Raw genomic sequence first — 21799 nt, 5'->3', positions numbered from 1 at the left:
CATCCCCAGACGATTGCACGCCTCGATCATCTGGAGGATCATTGGTGGTGGTTCTCGTGGCAGGGCGTGCAACACCTTTGGACACTCGGAGTTACCATGAGCTACTGCCAATGTCTCTAACAGCTTGTTCCTGGTCCTAGCATCGGGAATTTGTTTTTCCAATGCTTGTGTGAACTGGTCTACAAATTCCAATAGGCTCTTGCCTAATATTATTATACTCCGAGTTAAGATTGCTGCCATCTGGTACATAGACCAATGCTTTTAATAAAAATTTTTAACTTCACCACGTACTTGCCTGGGGACTGCTGCTGCTTCCTCCTCAGGTTGGCTAAATTGTCCTTTCCCAGTTAGGTGGTCCATCATTTATGCTGCTCTGGCTGTGTCATTCAAACTTAACTGAAACTTAACCCAAACTTGTCTGAAGCAAGCCCGCATTGGCTGCCTGTCACTGCGGTGTCGCTGTTGACGAGTCCCTTCACAGAATCAGCTCTCTGATCCTGTGGTGTCCACGCATCTTCCCAGCCAATCACTGCCTCACACACGAGGTGCCCACCACCCCACTCTCTGGCCATCTGACCAGCAGCTGAGCCCTTCCCAGAGTGCCTTTTGGTGGATAAAATGAACGGAAGTGCACAGGATTTAACAAAGATAGAAAAGGTCCTTATTCTGTAAGGCGTTCCTTCTTTCCTACAGTTATGGTCATCACCATTATCTCATGGTCATGGTCACCTAATGGTCATCTCACAGTCTCCTCATGGTCACAATCATCTCACAGCCATGGTTGTGTCATGATCATCTCATGGTCTTGATCAGCACACAGCCATGGTGTGTTGTGGTCATCTCATGGCCACCTCTAGGTCAAGATCCTGTCATGGTCATCTCACAGCCTTCAGTATTTCATGGCCATGGTGGTGTCAAGGACATCTTGTGGTCATCTCATTGTCACCATCATCTTGTGGTCATCTCATGGTCACGGCCATCTCATGGTCATGGCCCTTTCCTGATCACCATCATCTTATGCTTGTGGTCATCTCACTGTAATGGTCACCTCATGATCATGTCATGGTCACCTCATGGTCATCTCATGGCCATGACCACATCAGGGTCACCTCAAGGCCAGGGTTGTGCCATGGCCAACCCATGGTCATCTCTTGGTCCAAATCATCTCATGGTCAGGGCCGTGGTTGTGTCATGGTCACTCTCATCTCACGGCCATCTCGTGCTCGTGTCATGGCCAGGGAACTTCTCCAAGATCCCGAGCCGTGATTTTGGGACACTCAAGGACCTTTGGGGACAATGAGGCCTGGCCTGAGCCCTCCCCCCATCCCACTGCCCCTCCAGGAGCCCAACGTGGCCAAACCCTCCTGGGGACTCCTTGGACATGGGACACAGAGCAGGAAATGAATCCTGGGGAATGGAGCTGGATGTGGCTGGCACGTTCCAGTTCTAGTCCTGCTGTCACATCCTGCTCGTGCTGTCCCCAACCTGTTCCTGGTGTACCCATGGTGCTCCTGTGTCCTCATTCCCATTCCTGGTGTTCAAATGCTCTTCCTGGTGTCCCCATTCTCATTCCTGCTGTTCCCATCTCTGTCCCTGCTGTCCCCATCCCTATCCCCAGTGTCCCCATCCACGTTCCTGGCTCCCAGAGAGGAATTGCCAGACACTGGAGGAGGGAACTCGGATTTATTGCTCAAAGCAGGATTTATTGCCCCCAAGCAGGATTTATTGCCCGAAAGCAGGATAATTTCACAGCAGAACTAAAGCATTGGGAATATTTGTGGTTCCAGGCTTCAAAACACTGGTAAATCAGAAATGGATCCATTAGCAAAAGCTGTGGGTGTGTGGGAGGAGCAGGATGAGTTCTGCTGGCAGCTCTTGGTTTCCTGGGAAGAGGGAAGGGGCTGGATCCAGCTCCATGGATCGCTCAGGCGGTGATTCCTGCTGGGATGAGAAAGTGTCACGGTGCCACCCTGTCCCTGTCTGCATCCCACAGGATGGACCTGGCTGGAGCCCATGGAGAGCAGGAGCTCCTCCAGAATTCTACCTGATCCCCCTCCAATCCTGCCCGAGTAGCCCTCTGGAATCCCTCCCTCATCCTGCCCCATCCATCCATCCATCCATCCATCCATCCATCCATCCATCCATCCATCCATCCATCGTGATCCCTATTTCAGAATCCAGCCCCTATCCCACTCCACAATTCCATCTGATCCTGCTCTGATCCAGAATTCCTCCATGATCCCAATCAGTCCATCCTGCCCCAGTCCTCCTCTGGAATCTCACCCTGATCCCACTCTGTACCTGCATTCAAGCCGTTGGTTCCCACATCTTGTCCTGCAGAAAGAGAAGATCCATGAGATTCCAGCACGGATCACACACTGGGATTAACCCCAGGGTCCATCCTAGGATCCACAAAGAGGGGATCCAGAGCTGGATCCACCACTGGTACTCACCAGCTGCTATGTTGTATCCAGTCCTGTCCCTCCTCCCTGTGGAGAAACAGTGGGATCAGTGTTGGTGGCACAGGATTCCCAGAACAGTGCCGGGTGGATCCGTGCCCCTTCCCGGCCCCCATCCCGTGTGTTACCGGATTGGCGCTTCCAGACAATGAATCCAATGAGGACAATGAGGATGATGATGGCAGCGATGATGGACACAGCGACCACCACGACAAGATTCCCGCCAGAAGTCGGGTCTGGGAAAAGCAGGATGGTGAGGAGAGGGAGGGGAATCCCCATTTGGGCATTCCAAATTCCCAATTCCCACATTCCACATTCCCAGCCTCACCCCAAGCGTAGATCCTGGGCTCTGACATTCCGGGATGCTCCACCCGGCACCGGTACTGCTCCCGCTCCTCCGGCCGCGCCTTGATCCTGGCCCAGGTGTGGAAGGTGCCGTCGCTGTTGGGAACGATCCCGCCCCACTCCGTCTCCTGATCCCAGATTTCATCCCCCTTCATCCAGTTGACTTCGATGGAGCTGGGGTAGAATCCGTACGCGTGGCAGGACAAGATCAGCGTCCCGTGTTCCTCTTTTCCAGACACATGGACATCAGGGGGCTCTGGAATGGGATAACGGTGAGAGACATCCATGGAATTCGATTGAGTCCATGGGTGAGATCTGGCCCTGGAATTCCCACTGGAATAGGATGGGGATGACATCTCCCCATGGAATTTCCACTGGAATCAGATGGAGAAGACATCTGCCCATCGAATTCCCACTATATTAGGATGAGAGAGAGATCTGCCAATGGAATTCTATGGGAATGGGATGGGGTGACCTCTACTCATGGAATTCCCACAGGAATGGGATAAGGGTAAGATCCGGACATGGAATTCCCAGTAAAACGAGATAGAGGACACATCTGCCCATGGAATTCCCACTGGAAATTGATGTGGGTGAGAACTGCCCATGGAATTCAGATTGGAATGGCATGGGGTTAAAATGTACCCATGGAATTCCTTGGGAATGGGACAGGGGTGAGATCTGTCCATGGAATTCCCACTGGAATGGGATGGGGGTGAGATCTGTCCCTGGAATTCGGGTTGGAATGGGATGGTGGTAAAATCTGCCCCTGGAATTCCATGAGAATGGGACAGGGGTGAGATTCAACCATGGAATTCCTACTGGAATAGGATGGGGGTGAGACCTGTCCATGGAATTCCCACTGGAATGGGTTGGGGGTGAGATCTTTCCCTGGAATTCCCACTTGAATGCAATGGGGGTGAGACCTGTCCATGGAATTCCCACTGGAATGGGATGGGGGTGAGACCTGTCCATGGAATTGCCACTGGAATGGGATGGTGGTGAGTCCTGTCTGTGGAATTCCCACTGGAAGGGAATGAGGGTGAGATCTTTCCCTGGAATTCCCACTGGAATGGGATGGGGGTGAGATCTTTCCCTGGAATTCCCACTGGAATGGGATGGGGGTGAGACCTGTCTGTGGAATTCCCACTGGAAGGGAATGAGGGTGAGATCTTTCCCTGGAATTCCCACTGGAATGGGATGGGGGTGAGACCTGTCCATGGAATTCCCACTGGAATGGGATGGGGGTGAGACCTGTCCATGGAATTCCCACTGGAATGGGATGGGGGTGAGACCTGTCCATGGAATTCCCACTGGAATGGGTTGGGGGTGAGATCTTTCCCTGGAATTCCCACTTGAATGCAATGGGGGTGAGACCTGTCCATGGAACTCCCACTGGAATGGGATGGGGGTGAGACCTGTCCATGGAATTCCCACTGGAATGGGATGGGGGTGAGATCTTTCCCTGGAATTCCCACTGGAATGGGATGGGGCTGAGTCCTGTCTGTGGAATTCCCACTGGAATGGGATGGGGGTGAGACCTGTCCATGGAATTCCCACTGGAATGGGATGGGGGTGAGACCTGTCCATGGAATTCCCACTGGAATGGGATGGGGGTGAGATCTTTCCCTGGAATTCCCATGGTCCCAAATCTTCCATAGCCCACATTCCCACAGGAATTCTGCTCCCACCTTTGCGGTCCAGCTCCTTCTCCGCATATCTGACGTATTTCTGGAGCCATTCCGGGCAGACCTGCCCCAGGTAATTTATCCGCCTCTCAGCCACGTTCTCATGTTCCAAGCGCCTCCTGGTGATCTCAGCAGCGCTGTCGGCCGCCACGAATCTCCCGGATCCCAGGTCAAAGGAGAGGAAATCCCACCCGTCGTAGCCATACTGCTCAGATCCACGGATGCTCCCGTCAGACAGGAGGTCACAGCCGTAAACTACCAACCATGTGTGGAGACCTGGGGGGATTGTACCCACAGAGAACCATGGAATTGTGTCCCAGCCCCACAGAGCCCCATTCCAACCCTATGGAGCCTCAGTGTCTGATGAAGACCCAGAGAGCTTCATCCTAACCCCATGGATCCACATCCCAACCCATGGATCCCAACCCAACCCCACAGATCCCATCCCAACCCCACGGATCCCCACTCACACCCATGGATCACAAGATATCCCATACCAACCTAATGGATCCCCAACTCAGCCCCTTGGCACCCTGTGAATCCACATTCAGGCCCTATGGATCCACACCCCAGCCCCACGGATCCACAACCCAACTCATAGATCTATCCCAGCCCCACAGATCCCATCCCAGCCCCACAGATGCCCCCACTCACCCCTGCTCTGGTTGTACCGGTCCCGCAGATTATCCAGGTCCCTGGCAGCCACGTGCTGGCTCAGCTCACAGATCTGGGTCTGGCCATCCCAATATTCCGGCTCGACTCCATCCTTTATCCACTGTGTCAGCGGCTCCACCCGGCCCCGCTCGCTGTCATAGCGTGTGAAGGGGATCCCATCCAGGTACCCAATGTCCATGTACTGGGGGATCCCCGGGCTGGGCTCTGACACCGCCACAGACAGGTAACGCAGAGAGTGGAGAACTGGGGGGACACAGAGATTTGGGGGGATTGAGAGGGACATGGATCAATGAAAGGGGAACCGGAAGAGCCAGGAATGGGATGCATGGGGACCCAGTGTCCAGGAATGGTCATTCAGGGGACTCCCAATGTCGAAAAAAGGGGGATACAAAGACTGGGAGAGGTGGGATAGGGGTTCCAGGGGATCCCTGTGCCCAGGAAAGGGGGTCCAGGAGGCTCCAGTGATAAGGAAAGGGGGTCACAATGTGGGCACACCTGGCATGGCTGGAATGGGGGGCTCAGAGGTCCTTAATGCAGACAGAAATCAGGGCTGGGCCTGAGAGAAGCAGGAATGGGGGTCCAGGAGGTCTCAGGGTCAAGGGAAAGGGGAGTCTGAGGCTGGAGAGGGTGGGATAGATGGGAAAGGGAGTGTAGTGGGGATTGGTACTGGATAAGGGAGTGCAGGGTGCACCAGTGCCCAGGACAGGAAATTCAGGAGCATCCCAGAGTCCAGAATCCTCCCTGGGACCCTCCACGACCCCCCAGGGACCTTCCTGGAGCCCTGGGACCCCCTGCAGGAGGAGAAGGAGGTGAAGAACTGGGGGGATGCAGAGATTGGGGGGGCAGGAAGGAGAACGGGGAGAGCCGGGAAGGGTCCAAGGTTCAAGGAAAGGTCTGGGAGAGGTGGGATGGGGGATCCAGGGGGTCCCTGTGCCCAGGAAAGAGGGTCCAGAGGTCCCCGGTGTTGAGGGAATGGGGGCCCTGGGAGCTGGGAAAGGCAGGAATGGGGGTTCAGGGGGTCCCGGGGTCATGGGAAAGGGGGGTCTGGGGATGGGAGAGGCGAGTGGATCCTGAAGGCTCAGCCTGGGAGACAGGAAAGAGACCGAGGGAGAGCGGTGGGGGAGGGGTTGGGGGAAAGGGGGAATTCCAAGGAGTTCATCTGGATCCCATTGGATCCCCGCTGCGACCCTTCTGAGAGCCCTGGGACGCCAGGACCCTCTTGGACTCCGTTTCGGGAAGCGGCGGGAGTTGAAAACGGGGAGGACGCGGAAAGGTGGGAGGTCCAGAGGGTCCAAAGGTCAAGGAAAAAAGCGGATCTGCGGTCTGGGAAAAGCAGGATGCCGGAAAAGGAGGAGCAGGTGGGTCCCAAGGCCGGAAATGGAGATTCAGGGGTGTCTGTGTGCCCAGGAATGGGGGTTCAGGGTGGACCCGGTGCCAGATAAGGGACTACAGGGGGGTCCCGGTGGCCGGAAATTGGTGCTCAACGGAGTCCCCGTGCCCAGAAATGGGGGTACAGGGGATCCTAGCGCCGAGGAAGGGCTTGGGGGGGGGGGGGGTCACAGGACCCAAAATGGGCTATGGAGGGGTTTCCCCTACCCGGGAATGAAGGTTTGGGGGGTCCCGGTGCCCGATATGGGAAGTTCAGGGGGGTTCCCGGTCCGCGATTCGGGGTTCAAAGGGATCCTGATCCTCAGGAATGGAATTTCAGCGGGGTCCCGGTGCCAGATGAGGGAGTACAGGGGGGGTCCTGGTGCTGGGGAATGGGATGGGGGGGTCACAGGACACAAAACGGGGATACCGGTGGGAGGGGTGTACAGAGTGGTCGCGATTTCAGAGGTCCCACTCACCTTTCGTCGCGCCCCCCGGATCCCAGAGGAGCCCCAGGAGCCCCAAGAGCAGCCCCAGACCCAGCGCTGGAGCCATCGCGCTGCTCCGCTGCGGGCCCGTCCCCCAGCACTGGCCCCGCCCCCAGAGCCGCCTCCGGCCACGCCATTGGCGCCGCTATTTCCTGTCCGCCAATGGCAGCCCGACATCGGAGTGACGTCACCCGGCGCCGGGTAGATCCCGGTCTCTCAGGTTGGGACGCGGAAGCGAAAGCGACCGAGGGAGCGCGGTGGGGGAGGGGACGACGGAATTCCACAGAATTCCTCTGGATCCCTCTGGATCCCCGCTGCGATCCCCCGGAGCCCTCTGAGAGCCACCTGGGACCCCCTTAAGAAAGCGCCGGGTAAGCCGTTTCGGATCCTTGTTTTTAAAAATGTATAAATTGAGAACCAAAGCAAAATTCGAATAAATGATCTGCTGTTACTGTCAGAGACAAAAAATAATTTATTGGGGAAGGATTAAATAATAGCATTGGATTTGAAAATTGAAGTATCCCGAGGGCAACTTAACATTTATGCCCTAACCAAAAGGATGAGGAACAAATATGTGCTGAGGTGTGGTACATCACTGGGAAAATAGGGAAGTTAAAAATGAAACCCATCAAAGTGAAAATCACTGATCCTGATTTGCCAATCCGAGTTTGTCAATATCCAATATCATTAGAAGGGAGCCCGGGCCTTCAGCCTGTTACAGAAAACCTTTTGCAACAAGAGATTTCAGAACCATGTATGTCCCCACATAATCCTCTTATTCTGCCTGTCAAAAAGACAGACGGGAATTACAGATTGGTACAGGATTTGAGGGCTATAAATCAGCGAACTGTCATCAAATCTCCAGTAGTAGCAAATCCTTACACCCTCTTAAGCCAGCTGTCCCCTGGCTACACTTGGTATAGTGTAATAGATCTAAAAGATGCCTTCTGGGCATGCCCGTTAGAGGAAAGTAACAGAGATTGCTTTGCCTTTGAATGGGAATATCCTGATAAAGGCAGGAAACGACAACTGCGTTGGACAGTATTGCCTCAGGGCTTTACAGAATCCCCCAATGCCTTTGGGCAGCCCTAGAAGAATTAATGCAGTCTTTTGAGCTACCAGAAGGGGTGAAATGGTTACAATATGTAGATGATCTATTAATAGCAGAAAAAAGACCAGAAATGTACTAGAAATGGGACTATATGACTTTTAAACTTTTTGGCACAGCAGGGTTTGAAGGTATGCAAAGCTAAATTGCAATTCACAGAACCAGAAGTAGAATATTTAGGTCATTGGTTAAGTAAAGGGAAAAAGAAATTGGATCCTAACAGAGTGTCTGGAATACTAAGCCTGGGACTCCAAAGACTAAAAAAGAAGTGAGGAAAATGTTGGGACTGCTGGGATACTGTCATCAATGAATAGAGGGATTTAGTGAGAAAGTGAAATTTCTATATAAAAAAATTACCAGTAATCGCCTGAAATGGGCAGAGGAGGATGACAAAAGTTTAGAAAAGGTCAGACATGCTTGAATTCAAGCCCCTTGTACTCAGTCTCCCGTATTTGGAGAGACCATTTCAATTGTTTGTAAACACCTCTGATCAAACAGCACATGGGGTGCTCACCCAGGAATGGGCAGGCAGTCGAAAGCCAGTGGGATTTTATTCTAAACTGCTCGACCCTGTCAGCCGGGCTTGGCCCACATGTCTGCAGGCCCCAGTGGCCACAGCACTTTTAATTGAAGAAGCCTCAAAAGTCACCTTTGGGGCGACCCTAGTGGTCCACACCCCCATAATGTGAGGGGAATTCTGAATCAAAAAGCCGAGAAACGGCTAACTGATACCCGAATATTAAAATATGAAGCTATTCTAATGACTTCCCCAGACTTAGAGCTAAAAGCAGCAACTGCTCAAAGTCCTGGACAATTCCTGTATGGGGAACCAGGAGAAAATTTAGAATGTGATTGTGTGGACAATTACTCTTCAGTAAAAATAAGCGATAAAGAAATTAAGGGCAGAACTGCATGAGAATTAATAGGTTTTAGCAGATGGCAGGGAAAGTTTACTCAAAACCCAGGCCAGACAAATTACTGAACAATTACATCAACGAACTCATTTTGGAACCAGAGTGCTAGAAGACCAATATTTAAATTTTTTTGGATGCATTGCCATTTTTGATATTGCAAAGCAGAGCATCCAGACTTGGTTAACTTGTTCACAAAATTAATTAAAAGTTATGCTACAAGGTCCATCAGGAGAATGGAAATTTGCTTACACACCCTTTGAAAGAATACAAATAGATTTTACAGAATTCCCAAAAATAGGAAGATGGAACTATTTACTAGTAATGGTAACAAATTAACCTACTGGGTAGAGGCATACCCTGCAGCTAGAGCCACATCACAAGTGGTAGCCAAAATATTGTTGGAACACATAATCCCAAGGTATGGCCTGGTTCGAGCCATAGACTCAGAGCAGGGGACGCACTTTACATCAAAGGTGCTGCAGTCACTGACCCCGGCCCTGGGCATCAGCTGGGAGTATCACACACCTTGGCACCCTCAGAGTTCTGGCAGGGTTGAAAGGATGAATCAAACATTGAAACAACAGCTGTCAAAATTAATGATTGAGACTAAAATGCCATGGACAAAGTGCCTCCCACCAGCCCTGTCTAATATACGAACAATGCCAAATTGGAAAACAGGGATTTCACCATATGAAATGCTGTATGGTATGCCTGACCCTAAAGGAGAACAACTTGATCCAGCTTTAGTTCAGGACACTTCCCTCCAGAATTACATAATAATAATCAATAAAAATTTGCAAGAATTAAGGGAGAAGGGAATTTTAGCTAAAACCATCCCTCTAAGATTTGCCATAGATAAGATTAGGCCACGACAACCTGTGTTAATTAAAGAAGAAAATCTAGATCCAAAATGGGAAGGACTGTATTTGGTTCTGTTAACAACTGAAACAGCTTTGAGGACACCTGAAAAAGGATGGACACGTGTGAGTAGAGTCAAGGGTCCTGTAACCCCTCCTACTGCAGGTTGGGCAGTGACATCCGAGCCTGGAGACCTCAAAGGGCAAATCCAGAGCTCTTGATGTCGGCACCGGATCAATTTGTCTCGAAGGTCTCCCAATCAGGACTGAAAGTCACCTGTCCTGAAGCCAGGTGTGATTGTAACCCCTTCATCAAAAAGAGTTGTCCATATTGTCCTGAGCTGTGGTGGTCTCATCCCTATGGTGGGTATCTCCCATTCACATTATGTGTCCAATGTAGAAGAAAGGAACAGAAGGAAACTGTTAAGGTGCTAAATACCCTATCAGCACGAGGAAAAATCGAAATTGATGATCATAACTGGTGGGAGTTATTTGAGAATGGAACAAGAGGAAAAAAGAAAGCCAGAGCAGAGGTTTTGGCAATAGAGTGTCAGAAGGGTTGTGTATACCGAGCTGTTACTGCTGTACCTCGCACTGGAATGTTAAAGCTAAATTTGGGACAAAATTAAGAAACACTACCAAAAGAGAAAGACAAAGTGGGAGAGCCCAGGACATATTCCCTGCTGCCGAGAAGATGAAACAAACCTCGGCTACTGGCAGCAACCCCGTAGGCCTTGAGGGAGGCAGAGGGATGAAAATGGTCATGGGAGTCATCCTATTGCTAATGATGATAAAAGGAAATAATGCTGATGCTTGTTCCAAGTGTCACCAGACAATTGGGTACGGGGATGCACGGTATCCACCCTTGCCTTCCACACACACATCGATTCCTGCTAGAATCAGCACAAGCTGGAATCGTGTACTATTATGGAAAGAAGTTATTGGGTGGCCACGAATTTGGGAAAAGGAGGGTGGGCTCCATCAGCATACCAAAGTTGCCCAGTAGGAGAGACACAGCTCTGCTTCCCAAAAGAAGGTATGTGGGTATATTCAGATCAGGGAGGAGTGCAAGATCACTACAAGGAGGAATTGATAAAAAATACATTTAAAGTGTTGAAAGGAACAAGGACAAATGTTGTGTTGTTTAATGTTAATTTTCCTTCTGTGTTGATGGTTCATCCCAGTTTCTTTCCCATAAGTTAAGTATATAATGGTTTTTCCCTTCCCCGCCCTTGTCCTAGTCAGTCATCCTAAGCCCCTTCCCTTTATCTGGAACCTTCCCTGTCCCTCACCCTAAACCCTGCCCCACGGGATGTCCATCCTTTGTAGCCCCTTCCTTTGTTCTAGAAGTTTCTGTGTCAAGCATTCCCTCTTGTATCCATGATTGGTTATCTTGTATGTATCCCCACCCTCGGTTTGCCTTATTGGCTCAATGTACCCCTTTCCCCACCTTCTGTACCTCCCCCCGTTACCCGTTATTGGCCAGAGTTTTGTGCCTTCCCCTTGCTCCTCCCCCGTACTTAAGCCTGTGTAGAACCCCCTCAAACTGCCTTTTGCGGTTCCCCCCCAACCTCCGGACCTGTTACCTTTTCCTTCAATAAATCCCTTCCCCCAGAACCGTAAAAGGTCTCTCCTGCACCTCTTTATCCCTCCCTGACGACTCGCCCAGGCGTAGCTGTTGCTACGCCCCTTCTGCGGCTCCCAGAGTGGTGCCGGGGAGGGGCCACTCACCGACGCAGGCTTCCAGGAGCTGTTAGCCCAGGTGAGGGGGGCAGTGGGTGGAAGAAACGTCAGACAAACCGTGGGGTACCTTTAACTTGTATGAGAAAATAAAACAACAACTCAGTGAACGGAACTTACCCCCCTTGGGAAAGAATTTATTTGTGGAATTAATGCGAGAAATTACTACTGAACTGAAGTCACTGTTGGATCACTGTGGAGGAATGCAGATGACTGAGCAATGGCCATGGAGGGGGGAGGGATTAGGCCCAGATCAGTTATTACAGTGGAATCAAACAGAAATATTGAGGGGCATCAATAGACCTGAAGGGTGGGTTCTGAGTCATGAGGTAACAGGAGAAGCATCTATAACACGTCAGGGAAGTAACTTTACCCAAGATGTGGGGCACACCCCCTGTAAGACTCTCCTGACTACAAATGCAAGCAATCAGTCTTGGTGGCCCAAAACTCTAAAAAAATATCGAGGAAAGCTAAGTAAGGGTAATTGTATAAAGAACAATTTTACAGGACTCTGCTGGTATAATAAGAATAGTGTAAGAATCTATTGGCAACGACCTGAATCAGTTCAGCTAAGCTGGAAAGTCCCAGATGGAATATTTTGGATCTGCAGGAAAAGAGCTTCTAATACCCTACCAAACAGATGGAGAGGGACATGTACCTCAGGGATTATCCAGCCTGCCTTTTTTACATTACCAGAAGAGAAAGACAATCAAGTGTTAGGAGTTCCCTTGTATGAAACTTTGCCTGCAAACAAAAAGAGCCCATCCATAGGGGGAACACAAATCTGGAAGGATGATGAATGGCCCCCAGAACAAATTACTGAGTACTATGGGGCTCAAGATGGAAGCTGGGGCTATCTCACTCCAATTTATATGATAAATAGAATTATCAGGCTACAAGGCCTAGTAGAAATTACTTCCAAGCAAACAGCCCGAGCAATGGAATTGATGGCTAAACAACTTACCCAAACTAGAGCAGCAGTATATCAAAATCGACGAGCCCTGGACTATCTGTTAGCTGAAGAAGGGGGAGTGTGTGGGAAGTTCAATAATTCTGAATGCTGCATAGAAATTGATGATAATGGTGAAGTAATTACTAAAATTGTAGAAGAAATATAACAAATAGCCCATGTACCTGTATAAACCTGGAACTCTGCGTTTAATGATAATTGGTGGAATAACCTGTTGGGGGGAGATTGGCGGAAGGAATTAGGTTTTATGTTAACATGTGCATTATTAGGAGTACTGTTCATCCCTTGTCTTGTTCCATGCTTCATTCGACTAATCCAGTCGGTGGTTCAAGGAATGCAAGTTGCTACAATACCAATAGACCCTTAGACGACAACAAAACTAATGGCAGTGAATCAATTAAATCTGGTACAAGAAGTCCTGTCAAAATTTGTAGCCAAAACATGAATCAATGGGATAAAAGAAAAGAAGTGGGGAAATTGTGATAATTAATAAAAGATTTGTGTTACTCACAAAAGTATTGCGATTTGTATGAGCCAGAATACTAAGGTCTGAAGTGAAGCATGGATACTAGATAAAGAAAAATATATGATTAAATCATTCTGTTTTAAATCACCATGTTATGTTATGTTATGTTATGTTATGTTATGTTATGTTATGTTATGTTATGTTATGTTATGTTATGTTATGTTATGTTATGTTATGTTATGTTATGTTACATATGTTATGTTTTCCAAATAAGTTATATCTACAGCCAGCTTGCAAAATCACACTTTTGGATAGTCCTTCCTGCCTTTGTTTGATCACTGCTGCCTCTCTCAAGGACCAGACTTGCAGATTTCCCTGGTGGTTGTCTACAAAGACCAGATGGTTATCTGTGAGACTGACTATCGCCCGGAGGCTTTGTGAGTTTGGATGCAGATGCTTCTTCGACCACCACTGCTTACTTGGCAAAATTATGACAGCAAAAAACCAAAAATTATTGATTACAACGAGAAAGCACAGTATAAGTAGAGGCTGCAAACCAAGGTTGGAGGGAGTGTGGAGTGGACGGTGACCTCTAAGGTTCCCAGCGCTGTTTGCTGTTTCTCTATCAAATAAAGTAATCTAAATTTTGCTGAATATCGAGACTGTTGTTTCTCATTCATAATAAGCAGGAGGTGAGTGACAGGATCTGAGGAGATCCAGACCATTGCCGGGTCATGGTCATCTCATGGTCATCTTCAAGGCCAGCTCATGTTCACTCATGGTCACTCATGGTCATCTTATGGTCATCTCCTAAGCACCATCATCTCATGCTCATGGTCACCTCATGCCCATTTTCATGTTATGGTCATGGGCATGCCGTGGTCATCTCTTGGTCACAATACCTCATGCCCATGGTCATCTCACAGTTGTCAGCATGTCATGGTCACAGTCACGGACATTTCTTGATCACCTCATGGCAATGGTTGTGTCATCGTCATCTCATGGTCACAGTCCTCTCATGGTCATGGATATGGTCATCTCATGATCACCTCTTAGTCATCTCACAGTCACAGTCATGTCATCAGCATAGTCATGGTCGATATTTCCTGATATCCATCATGTCATGCTCATGGTCAGCTCACCCTAATGGGCATCTCATGGTTACCTCATGGTCATGGTCATCTCGTGGTCATGGTCATCTCCTTATCACCATCATCTCATGGTCGTGGTCATCCTGTGGCCACAATTATTTCATAGCCGTGGTCATATTGTGGTCACCTCATGGTCATCTCCTGATCCCCATCATCTCATGTCCATTGTCATCTCACTGTAATGGTCATCTCAAGGTGATGGTTGTGTCATGGTCACCTCATGGCCATAGTTCTGTCATGGTCATCTCATATCAGGGGTCGAGGGTGGTCCCCAACAATCCTTTTTAGGCTTTGCAGATATCAGGGCAGAAATGGCAAAAATTAAAGAAGAGCGGAACGACAACCACGACTCAGAAACATAAAACAATTTAATAATAATGAAAGGAAACGTGGGATGAGGCCCAAAAATCCAAATTCAACAACCGAGGGGACAAGGTCACTTTAGGAGCCTGGGGTTGAAGACAAAGATACAGGGAGCTCCAAGGTGTAAATATGGGGAAAGAGAGGGGGTGGAGTTGAGCTTTGGGTCCAATGGGGATAGGAGAAAGTGAGGCAGAGGTGGAGTAAGGGCAGGTAGGATCCAATGGGGTAGGTTGGGTGGAACATTGCATCAGCTGAGGGCCAATGGAGATACAAAGAAGGGAGAACATTCTGGAACTGGGAGAGGTGATAATTAACTGGGAAATGAGGGTTAGGAATATGCATGAGGTATTCACACAGGCAATCCCATAACTCTTTGTTACTTTTTTCTGGGGTCACCACAACTTAGCAAATGCCTCCCCAGGTTTAGGGTTGGGATATAATTCTTCTTTGGTGATGGTTGCCTGTCCTGGGATACTGGTCAGGCTGACCCCCACATCTCCCCATGTCTGATTAACAGTAAAAATAGAACTAAAAATTTTGTAAAACTTTATAAAAACATCCTAACAGACAAGGAACAACTAACAATATAAAACGACAATTATGAAGATAAGTAACCCCGTTTTCATTATGGACAACACGCACTCCTAGATTCCCCAACTTTTAAAGACACCATCCAACCTGTCTTTGTCATCATTAATTTGTAACTCTTTGACTCTCTCTCTGAGGACTTGAATACTTAGCACCATTACATGTTACCAATTGAATTCTTTATCCATAACATAAGGTATTGCAGTAATCCATTTGAACTGAAACACTTCCTATTCTTGACCCTCTAATGGTGCATGTGGAAGATTGAGAGGCCACAAATCCCAAAAATCTACAGGATTGTATTTCAGCTTATCAATGGGACTGTTCCTTTGCATATTACAGATGGCCTTTTTATTTACTGGCCACTCATCTATTGCCAGACCTACCAGCCATGTTGAAAAGGGGTTATTTGGGGTGGGAACAGATAAACATAAAGTCTCCTGGGGTGTTATGTTCGCTAAAGGCTCGCTGTTAGGAGTTGGGAGTACTGGAACATTCCAGTGGGTCGTCCTTTAATGGCTGTAGGTAAGGTTTGATGGTTTTGGCTGGTACCACCGAGGTCCTCTATCTGTGGAGACACAACCCCATCCATTCCCCCAGTTATTAATCGAAATGATCCTAAAATTTGATTTGTTTCAGGCTCTTTTACTAACACTGATGGTCATCAGCATCATCAGCATGTGGATTTCTGTCACAGCGCGAGGCCGGCTCGTGCTACAGTGCAAGTTTTTTTGATGGCAGCCTGGGGAAATTGCCTTTAGAAGAAAACTGTTTAGCCTGGGGTTGGTTTTGACCAGGAACTGGGTATCTCCCTTTTCTCTGTGGACAGTCTTTTCAGAAATGTCCCTGTGGAACACATCGAAAGCAAGTGGGTTGTTATTGTGATTGTGGTGTTTTAAAAGGAAACTGCACAGCCACCAGGGCTTTTGCAACTCCCTGCCCCATGGCCTGGGCCTGTCCTGCTGCCACATTCATCCCGAGACGATTGCACGCCTCAATCATCTGGAGGATCATTGGTGGTGGTTCTCGTGGCAGGGCGTGCAACACCTTTTGACACTCGGAGTTACCATGAGCTACTGCCAATGTCTCTAACAGCTTGTTCCTGGTCCTAGCATCGGGAATTTGTTTTTCCAATGCTTGTGTGAACTGGTCTACAAATTCCAATAGGCTCTTGCCTAATATTATTATACTCCGAGTTAAGATTGCTGCCATCTGATACATGGACCAATGCTTTAAACAAAAAATTTTAACTTCACCGCATACTTGCCTGGGGACTGCTGCTGCTTCCTCCTCAGGTTGGCTAAATTGTCCTTTCCCAGTTAGGTGGTCCATCATTTATGCTGCTCTGGCTGTGTCATTCAAACTTAACTGAAACTTAACCCAAACTTGACTGAAGCAAGCCCGCATTGGCTGCCTGTCACTGCGGTGTCGCTGTTGAAGAGTCCCTTCACAGGATCAGCTCTCTGATCCTGTGGTGTCCATGCATCTTCCCGGCCCATCACTGCCTCACACACGAGGTGACCACCACCCCACTCTCTGGCCATCTGACCCGCAGCTGAGCCCTTCCCAGAGTGCCTTTTGGTGGATAAAATGAACGGAAGTGCACAGGATTTAACAAAGATAGAAAAGGTCCTTATTCTGTAAGGCGTTCCTTCTTTCCTACAGTTATGGTCATCACCATTATCTCATGGTCATGGTTACCTAATGGTCATCTCACAGTCACCTCATGTTCACAATCATCTCACAGCCATGGTTGTGTCATGATCATCTCATGGTCTTGATCAGCACACAGCCATGGTGTGTTGTGGTCATCTCATTGTCACCATCATCTTGTGGTCATCTCATGGTCATGGCCATCTTATGGTCGTGGTCCTTATCACCATCATCTTATGCTTGTGGTCATCTCACTGTAATGGTGTGTTGGTTTGAAAGTAAAACCAGTGCGAGACTCCAAGTCAGTAATACAATTTAATAGGAGAAAAGAGAAAAAATAAAATACATGCAATAATATAAAAGAAACAACCACCAACACAGTCAGAAATACAACCTGACACCCTGTCAGTCAGGGTGTTGGTAGCAGTCCCTATAAATGGTGGCTGCAGTCCTCCTGGATGACAGATGTGGTTCTGTTGAAGCAGTGCTCCTGTAGAAGGTGCAGTTTTCCTCCGAAGATCCAGCAATGATGTGGAAAAAGGTCCGACTTTCCTCTGGGATCCAGTAGAAAGGTCTGCCCTCGGGTCCCAAACCCCAGTTTTTTATCTAGGTAGGAAAGGCTTGGCTCCTGCCCCTGGTTGGGGCATCTCCCAATGGGATGATGTAATCTTATCAGTCACACAATAGGACTTAATGGCCCATTAACAGAATATATCTTCTGGAGGAAGGATGGGTTGTGAATAGATAACGATGATCATCCCGAGATCTTATCAGATGGCACATCAGCAGAGGATATCTCCCACAGAGATAAGGATCACCACCCCTCCCACATTTTAAGAGATGGTGATAGAATACACATTTTTGCATTGTACACCAGGACATCATTGCATGGTGTTGGGGGTTGAATTGTTCCCTTTTCTTTCTGTGGAATTTTTCCCATTGTTATGCTGAGTATTTGTGGCTACACCTTAGTAGCAGTAGTTTTCTCTCAGAGGTGCGTGGGAGATAGCGGGAGACTGGAAAAGGAAAGGTGGGACAGGGGCCTGGGCTCGCTCTCATTCTCTCCTTCTCTTGCTCGCTCATGGAAAGAAGACGGCTGGGTCTCCTACCAAGCATCCTCCCCGCCATCCCAGCGCCGGGAGCCACGTTCCCTGCTGTCGGACATCGCTCTGCTGCTTTCCCACTTCATCCTACTAACTCTGGGCACTCTGCTGAGCACCACCACCAACACCGTGAGGGGGGAGTCGCTCCTCCATCCCTCGCACCCCGGGCCGCTGCCACCGTCACTCCAGCCCTCCTCAACTGCGCGGGACCTGCCCTGCCCTCAACACCGGTAACTGAGCGCAGGGAGAGGGAGCCTGTGGCCATAAAGGGATTGGAACTGAGCTATACTGCTCTGTTTTGTTGTCAGTTTTTATAGCTGTTGTTGTTTTTGCTGTTTGCCTTGTTAGATATATCAGTAAAGAACTGTTTTTCCTATCCCCATATCTTCTGCCTGAAAGCCTCTGATTTGAAACTATAATTAGAAGGGAGGGGGTTGAACTCTACATCTCAGAAAAAGGGGTTCTCGTCTTCCCTTAACAAATACCTGTCTTTGAAACCAAGACACATGGTCATGGTCATCTCATGGTCATTTCATGGTCATGCTGTGGTCATCTCATCGCCACAATCACATCATGGTCATCTTACAGTTGTGGTTGTGTCACAGTCATGGTTCTTCAGTGGTTGTGGTCATCTCATCATAATGATCATCTCATGGTCTTGATCACCACATGGCCATGGTGTGTTGTGGTCATCTCATGGACACCTCTTGGTCACAATCATCTCATGCTCATGGTCATCTCATTGTTACCTCATGGTCATCTCATGGACACAATCACATCATGGTCATCTCACAGCTGTGGCCGTGTCATGGTCATGGTTGTCCCTTGATCAACTCATGGTCAGAATCATATCTTGACCTTGATCATTCCATGGCTGTGGTTGTATTATGGTCACAGTCATGCTCATCTCATGGCCCAGATCACCACATGGCCATGGTTGCATTGTGGTCACGTCTTGGTCAAAATCAGCTCGTGCTCATGGTCACCTCATGGTCAGCATCATGTTATGGTCATGGGCATGCCGTGGTGATTTCTTGGTCACCATACTTTATGCCCATGTTCATCTCAAAGTCATCGTCATGTCATGGTCACAGTCACGGACATTTCTTGATCACCTCATGGCCACGGTTCGTAAATCTTTGACTCCCATCTTTGAGGACTTGAATACTTTTGTGTATAGACTCACTATGGTCTGAAAGGTTCATGCAGCACATGCCTTCGAGGTCTTGGCATCCGTGTGCCAACAGCAAGAAATCTATGGCAGCTCTGTTTTGTAATGTTGTGTGTCTTAGGCTGTCAGCATCTGTTAAAAGATCATTTAGAGATAGAAGTAGCGTTGGTTTGTTTACATAACCAACATCCTAATTTTCCTAATTGTGTTACTGCTTGTGCAGCACCTACCCACAGTACAAGAGCAGAGGCAACAATCCTCTGTCCTCTACTCCAAAAATCTAATTTACTGTTACAGTTGGATTGGAAGAGATGTGCAAACACTTTTTTTTCCTATTTTTGTCATTGCCAATTAGCATTGTGACATTGGGAGTTAGTAAAGCAAGCCTACCAAAGCTACATGGGCTGCCTTTAATACGAGATGGAATGGCAGGCCATGCTCTGTCCCCACAAATAAGAAACGTGCCTGCTGGTAATTGCAAAGGGGCGTCGATTTAGATGGATGTCGTGAGGTATAATTGCACCATAGGCTCTCATTTTTATACCTTGGATGGTGGGGAGAAACATCCCACAGTGCTGGTTCATCTGGTTTTACAATTTGGGGCTTAGCACCATTAGATGTTACCAATTGAACTCTTTTTCTATAACGAAAGCTATTGCAGTAATCCATTTGAACTGAGCCAAACAGTTCCAATTCTTGACCCTCTAATGGTGCATGTGGAAGATTGAGAGGCCACGAATCCCAAAAATCTACAGGATTGTATTTCAGCTTACCAACGGGACTGTTCCTTTGTATATTATGAATAGCCTTTTTATTTATTGGCCACTCATCTATGGCCAGACCTACCAGCCATGTTGAAGAGGGGTTATTTGGGGTGGCAAGAGATAAACATAAAGTCTCCTGGGGTGTTATGTTCGCTAAAGGCTTGCTGTTAGGAGTTGGGAGTACTGGAACTTTCTGGTGGGCAGTCCTTTAATGGCTGTAGGTAAGGTTTGATGGTTTTGGCTGGTATCCACCGAGGTCCTCTATCTGTGGAGACACAACCGTATCCCTCCCCCAGTTATTAATTGAAATGGTCCTAACATTTGATTTGTTTCAGGCTCTTTTACTAACACTGATGGTCATCAGCATCATCAGCTTGTGGATTTCTGTCACAGCGCGAGGCTGGCTCGTGCTCCAGTGCAAGTTTTTTTGATGGCAGCCTGGGGAAATTGCCTTTAGAAGAAAACTGTTTAGCCTGGGGTTGGTTTTGACCAGGAACTGGATGTCTCCATTTTCTCTGTGGACAGTCTTTTCAGAAAGGTCCCTGTGGAACACATCGAAAGCAAGTGGGTTGTTATTGTGATTGTGGTGTTTTAAAAGGAAACTGCACAGCCACCAGGGCTTTTGCAACTCCTTGCCCCATGGCCTGGGTCTGTCCTGCTGCCACATTCATCCCGAGACGATTGCACGCCTCGATCATCTGGAGGATCATTGGTGGTGGTTCTCGTGGCAGGGCGTGCAACACCTTTGGACACTCGGAGTTACCATGAGCTACTGCCAATGTCTCTAACAGCTTGTTCCTGGTCCTAGCATCAGGGATTGGTTTTTCCAATGCTTGTTTTAACCGCTCTATAAATTCCATGTATGTCTCTCCTGGCTCTTGCCTAATATTAGTATACTCTGAGTTAGGATTGCTGTCATCTGATACATGGACCAATGCTTTAAACAAAAATCCTTAACTTCACCACGTACTTGCCTGGGGACTGCTGCTGCTTGCTCCTCAGGTTGGCTAAATTGTCCTTTCCCAGTTAGGTGGTCCATCATTAATGCTGCTCTGGCTGTGTCATTCAGACTTAACTGAAACTTAACCAAACTTGACTGAAGCAAGCCCGCATTGGCTGCCTGTCACTGCGGTGTCGCTGTTGACGAGTCCCTTCACAGAATCAGCTCTCTGATCCTGTGGTGTCCATGCATCTTCCCAGCCCATCACTGCCTCACACACGAGGTGACCACCACCCCACTCTCTGGCCATCTGACCCGCAGCTGAGCCCTTCCCAGAGTGCCTTTTGGTGGATAAAATGAACGGAAGTGCACAGGATTTAACAAAGATAGAAAAGGTCCTTATTCTGTAAGGCGTTCCTTCTTTCCTACAGTTATGGTCATCACCATTATCTCATGCTCATGGTCACCTAATGGTCATCTCACAGCCACCTCATGGTCACAATCATCTCACAGCCATGGTTGTGTCATGATCATCTCATGGTCTTGATCAGCACACAGCCGTGGTGTGTTGTGGTCATCTCATGGTCACCTCGAGGTCAAGATCCTGTCATGGTCATCTCACAGCCTTCAGTATTTCATGGCCATGGTGGTGTCAAGGTCATCTTGTGGTCATCTCATTGTCACCATCATCTTGTGGTCATCTCATGGTCATGGCCATCTCATGGTCATGGTCCTTTCCTGATCACCATCATCTTATGCATGTGGTCATCTCACTGTAATGGTCACCTCATGATCATGTCATGGTCATCACATGGCCATGATCACATCAGGGTCACCTCAAGGCCATGGGTGTGCCACGGCCAACCCATGGTCATCTCTTGGTCCAAATCATCTCATGGTCAGGGCCGTGGTTGTGTCATGGTCACTCTCATCTCACGGCCATCTCGTGCTCGTGTCATGGCCAGGGAACTTCTCCAAGATCCTGAGC

At 48.5% G+C, this 21799-nt stretch overlaps 1 protein-coding gene across 3 annotated transcripts; it reads right to left on the bottom strand.

The window, feature by feature from the left end:
* Positions 1-1664: 1664 nt before the first annotated feature.
* LOC148218152 (class I histocompatibility antigen, F10 alpha chain-like) lies at positions 1665-7125 on the bottom strand. 3 transcript variants are annotated; one of them, XM_088158216.1, is made up of 8 exons: positions 7015-7125; positions 5147-5410; positions 4496-4768; positions 2788-3060; positions 2588-2695; positions 2454-2489; positions 2302-2334; positions 1670-1941 (listed from the first exon to the last, which is right to left on the bottom strand). In XM_088158216.1, exons 1-8 carry the CDS (start codon positions 7088-7090, stop codon positions 1925-1927), a joined length of 1080 nt encoding a protein of 359 aa, XP_088014342.1. In that variant the 5' UTR covers positions 7091-7125; the 3' UTR covers positions 1670-1924. The 3 variants fall into 3 exon arrangements, with proteins under 3 accessions (XP_088014341.1, XP_088014340.1, XP_088014342.1); XM_088158215.1 differs by having other exon boundaries at positions 1665-1941; positions 2588-3060; XM_088158214.1 differs by having other exon boundaries at positions 1665-1938; positions 2588-3060.
* Between the last annotated feature and the right edge of the window lie 14674 nt (positions 7126-21799).

Source organism: Sturnus vulgaris, unplaced genomic scaffold (genome assembly GCF_052056855.1).
Source record: "Sturnus vulgaris isolate bStuVul1 unplaced genomic scaffold, bStuVul1.hap1 Scaffold_195, whole genome shotgun sequence".
Classification (NCBI taxonomy): Eukaryota; Metazoa; Chordata; class Aves; order Passeriformes; family Sturnidae; genus Sturnus; species Sturnus vulgaris.
This window is presented reverse-complemented; position numbering and strand designations above follow the sequence as displayed.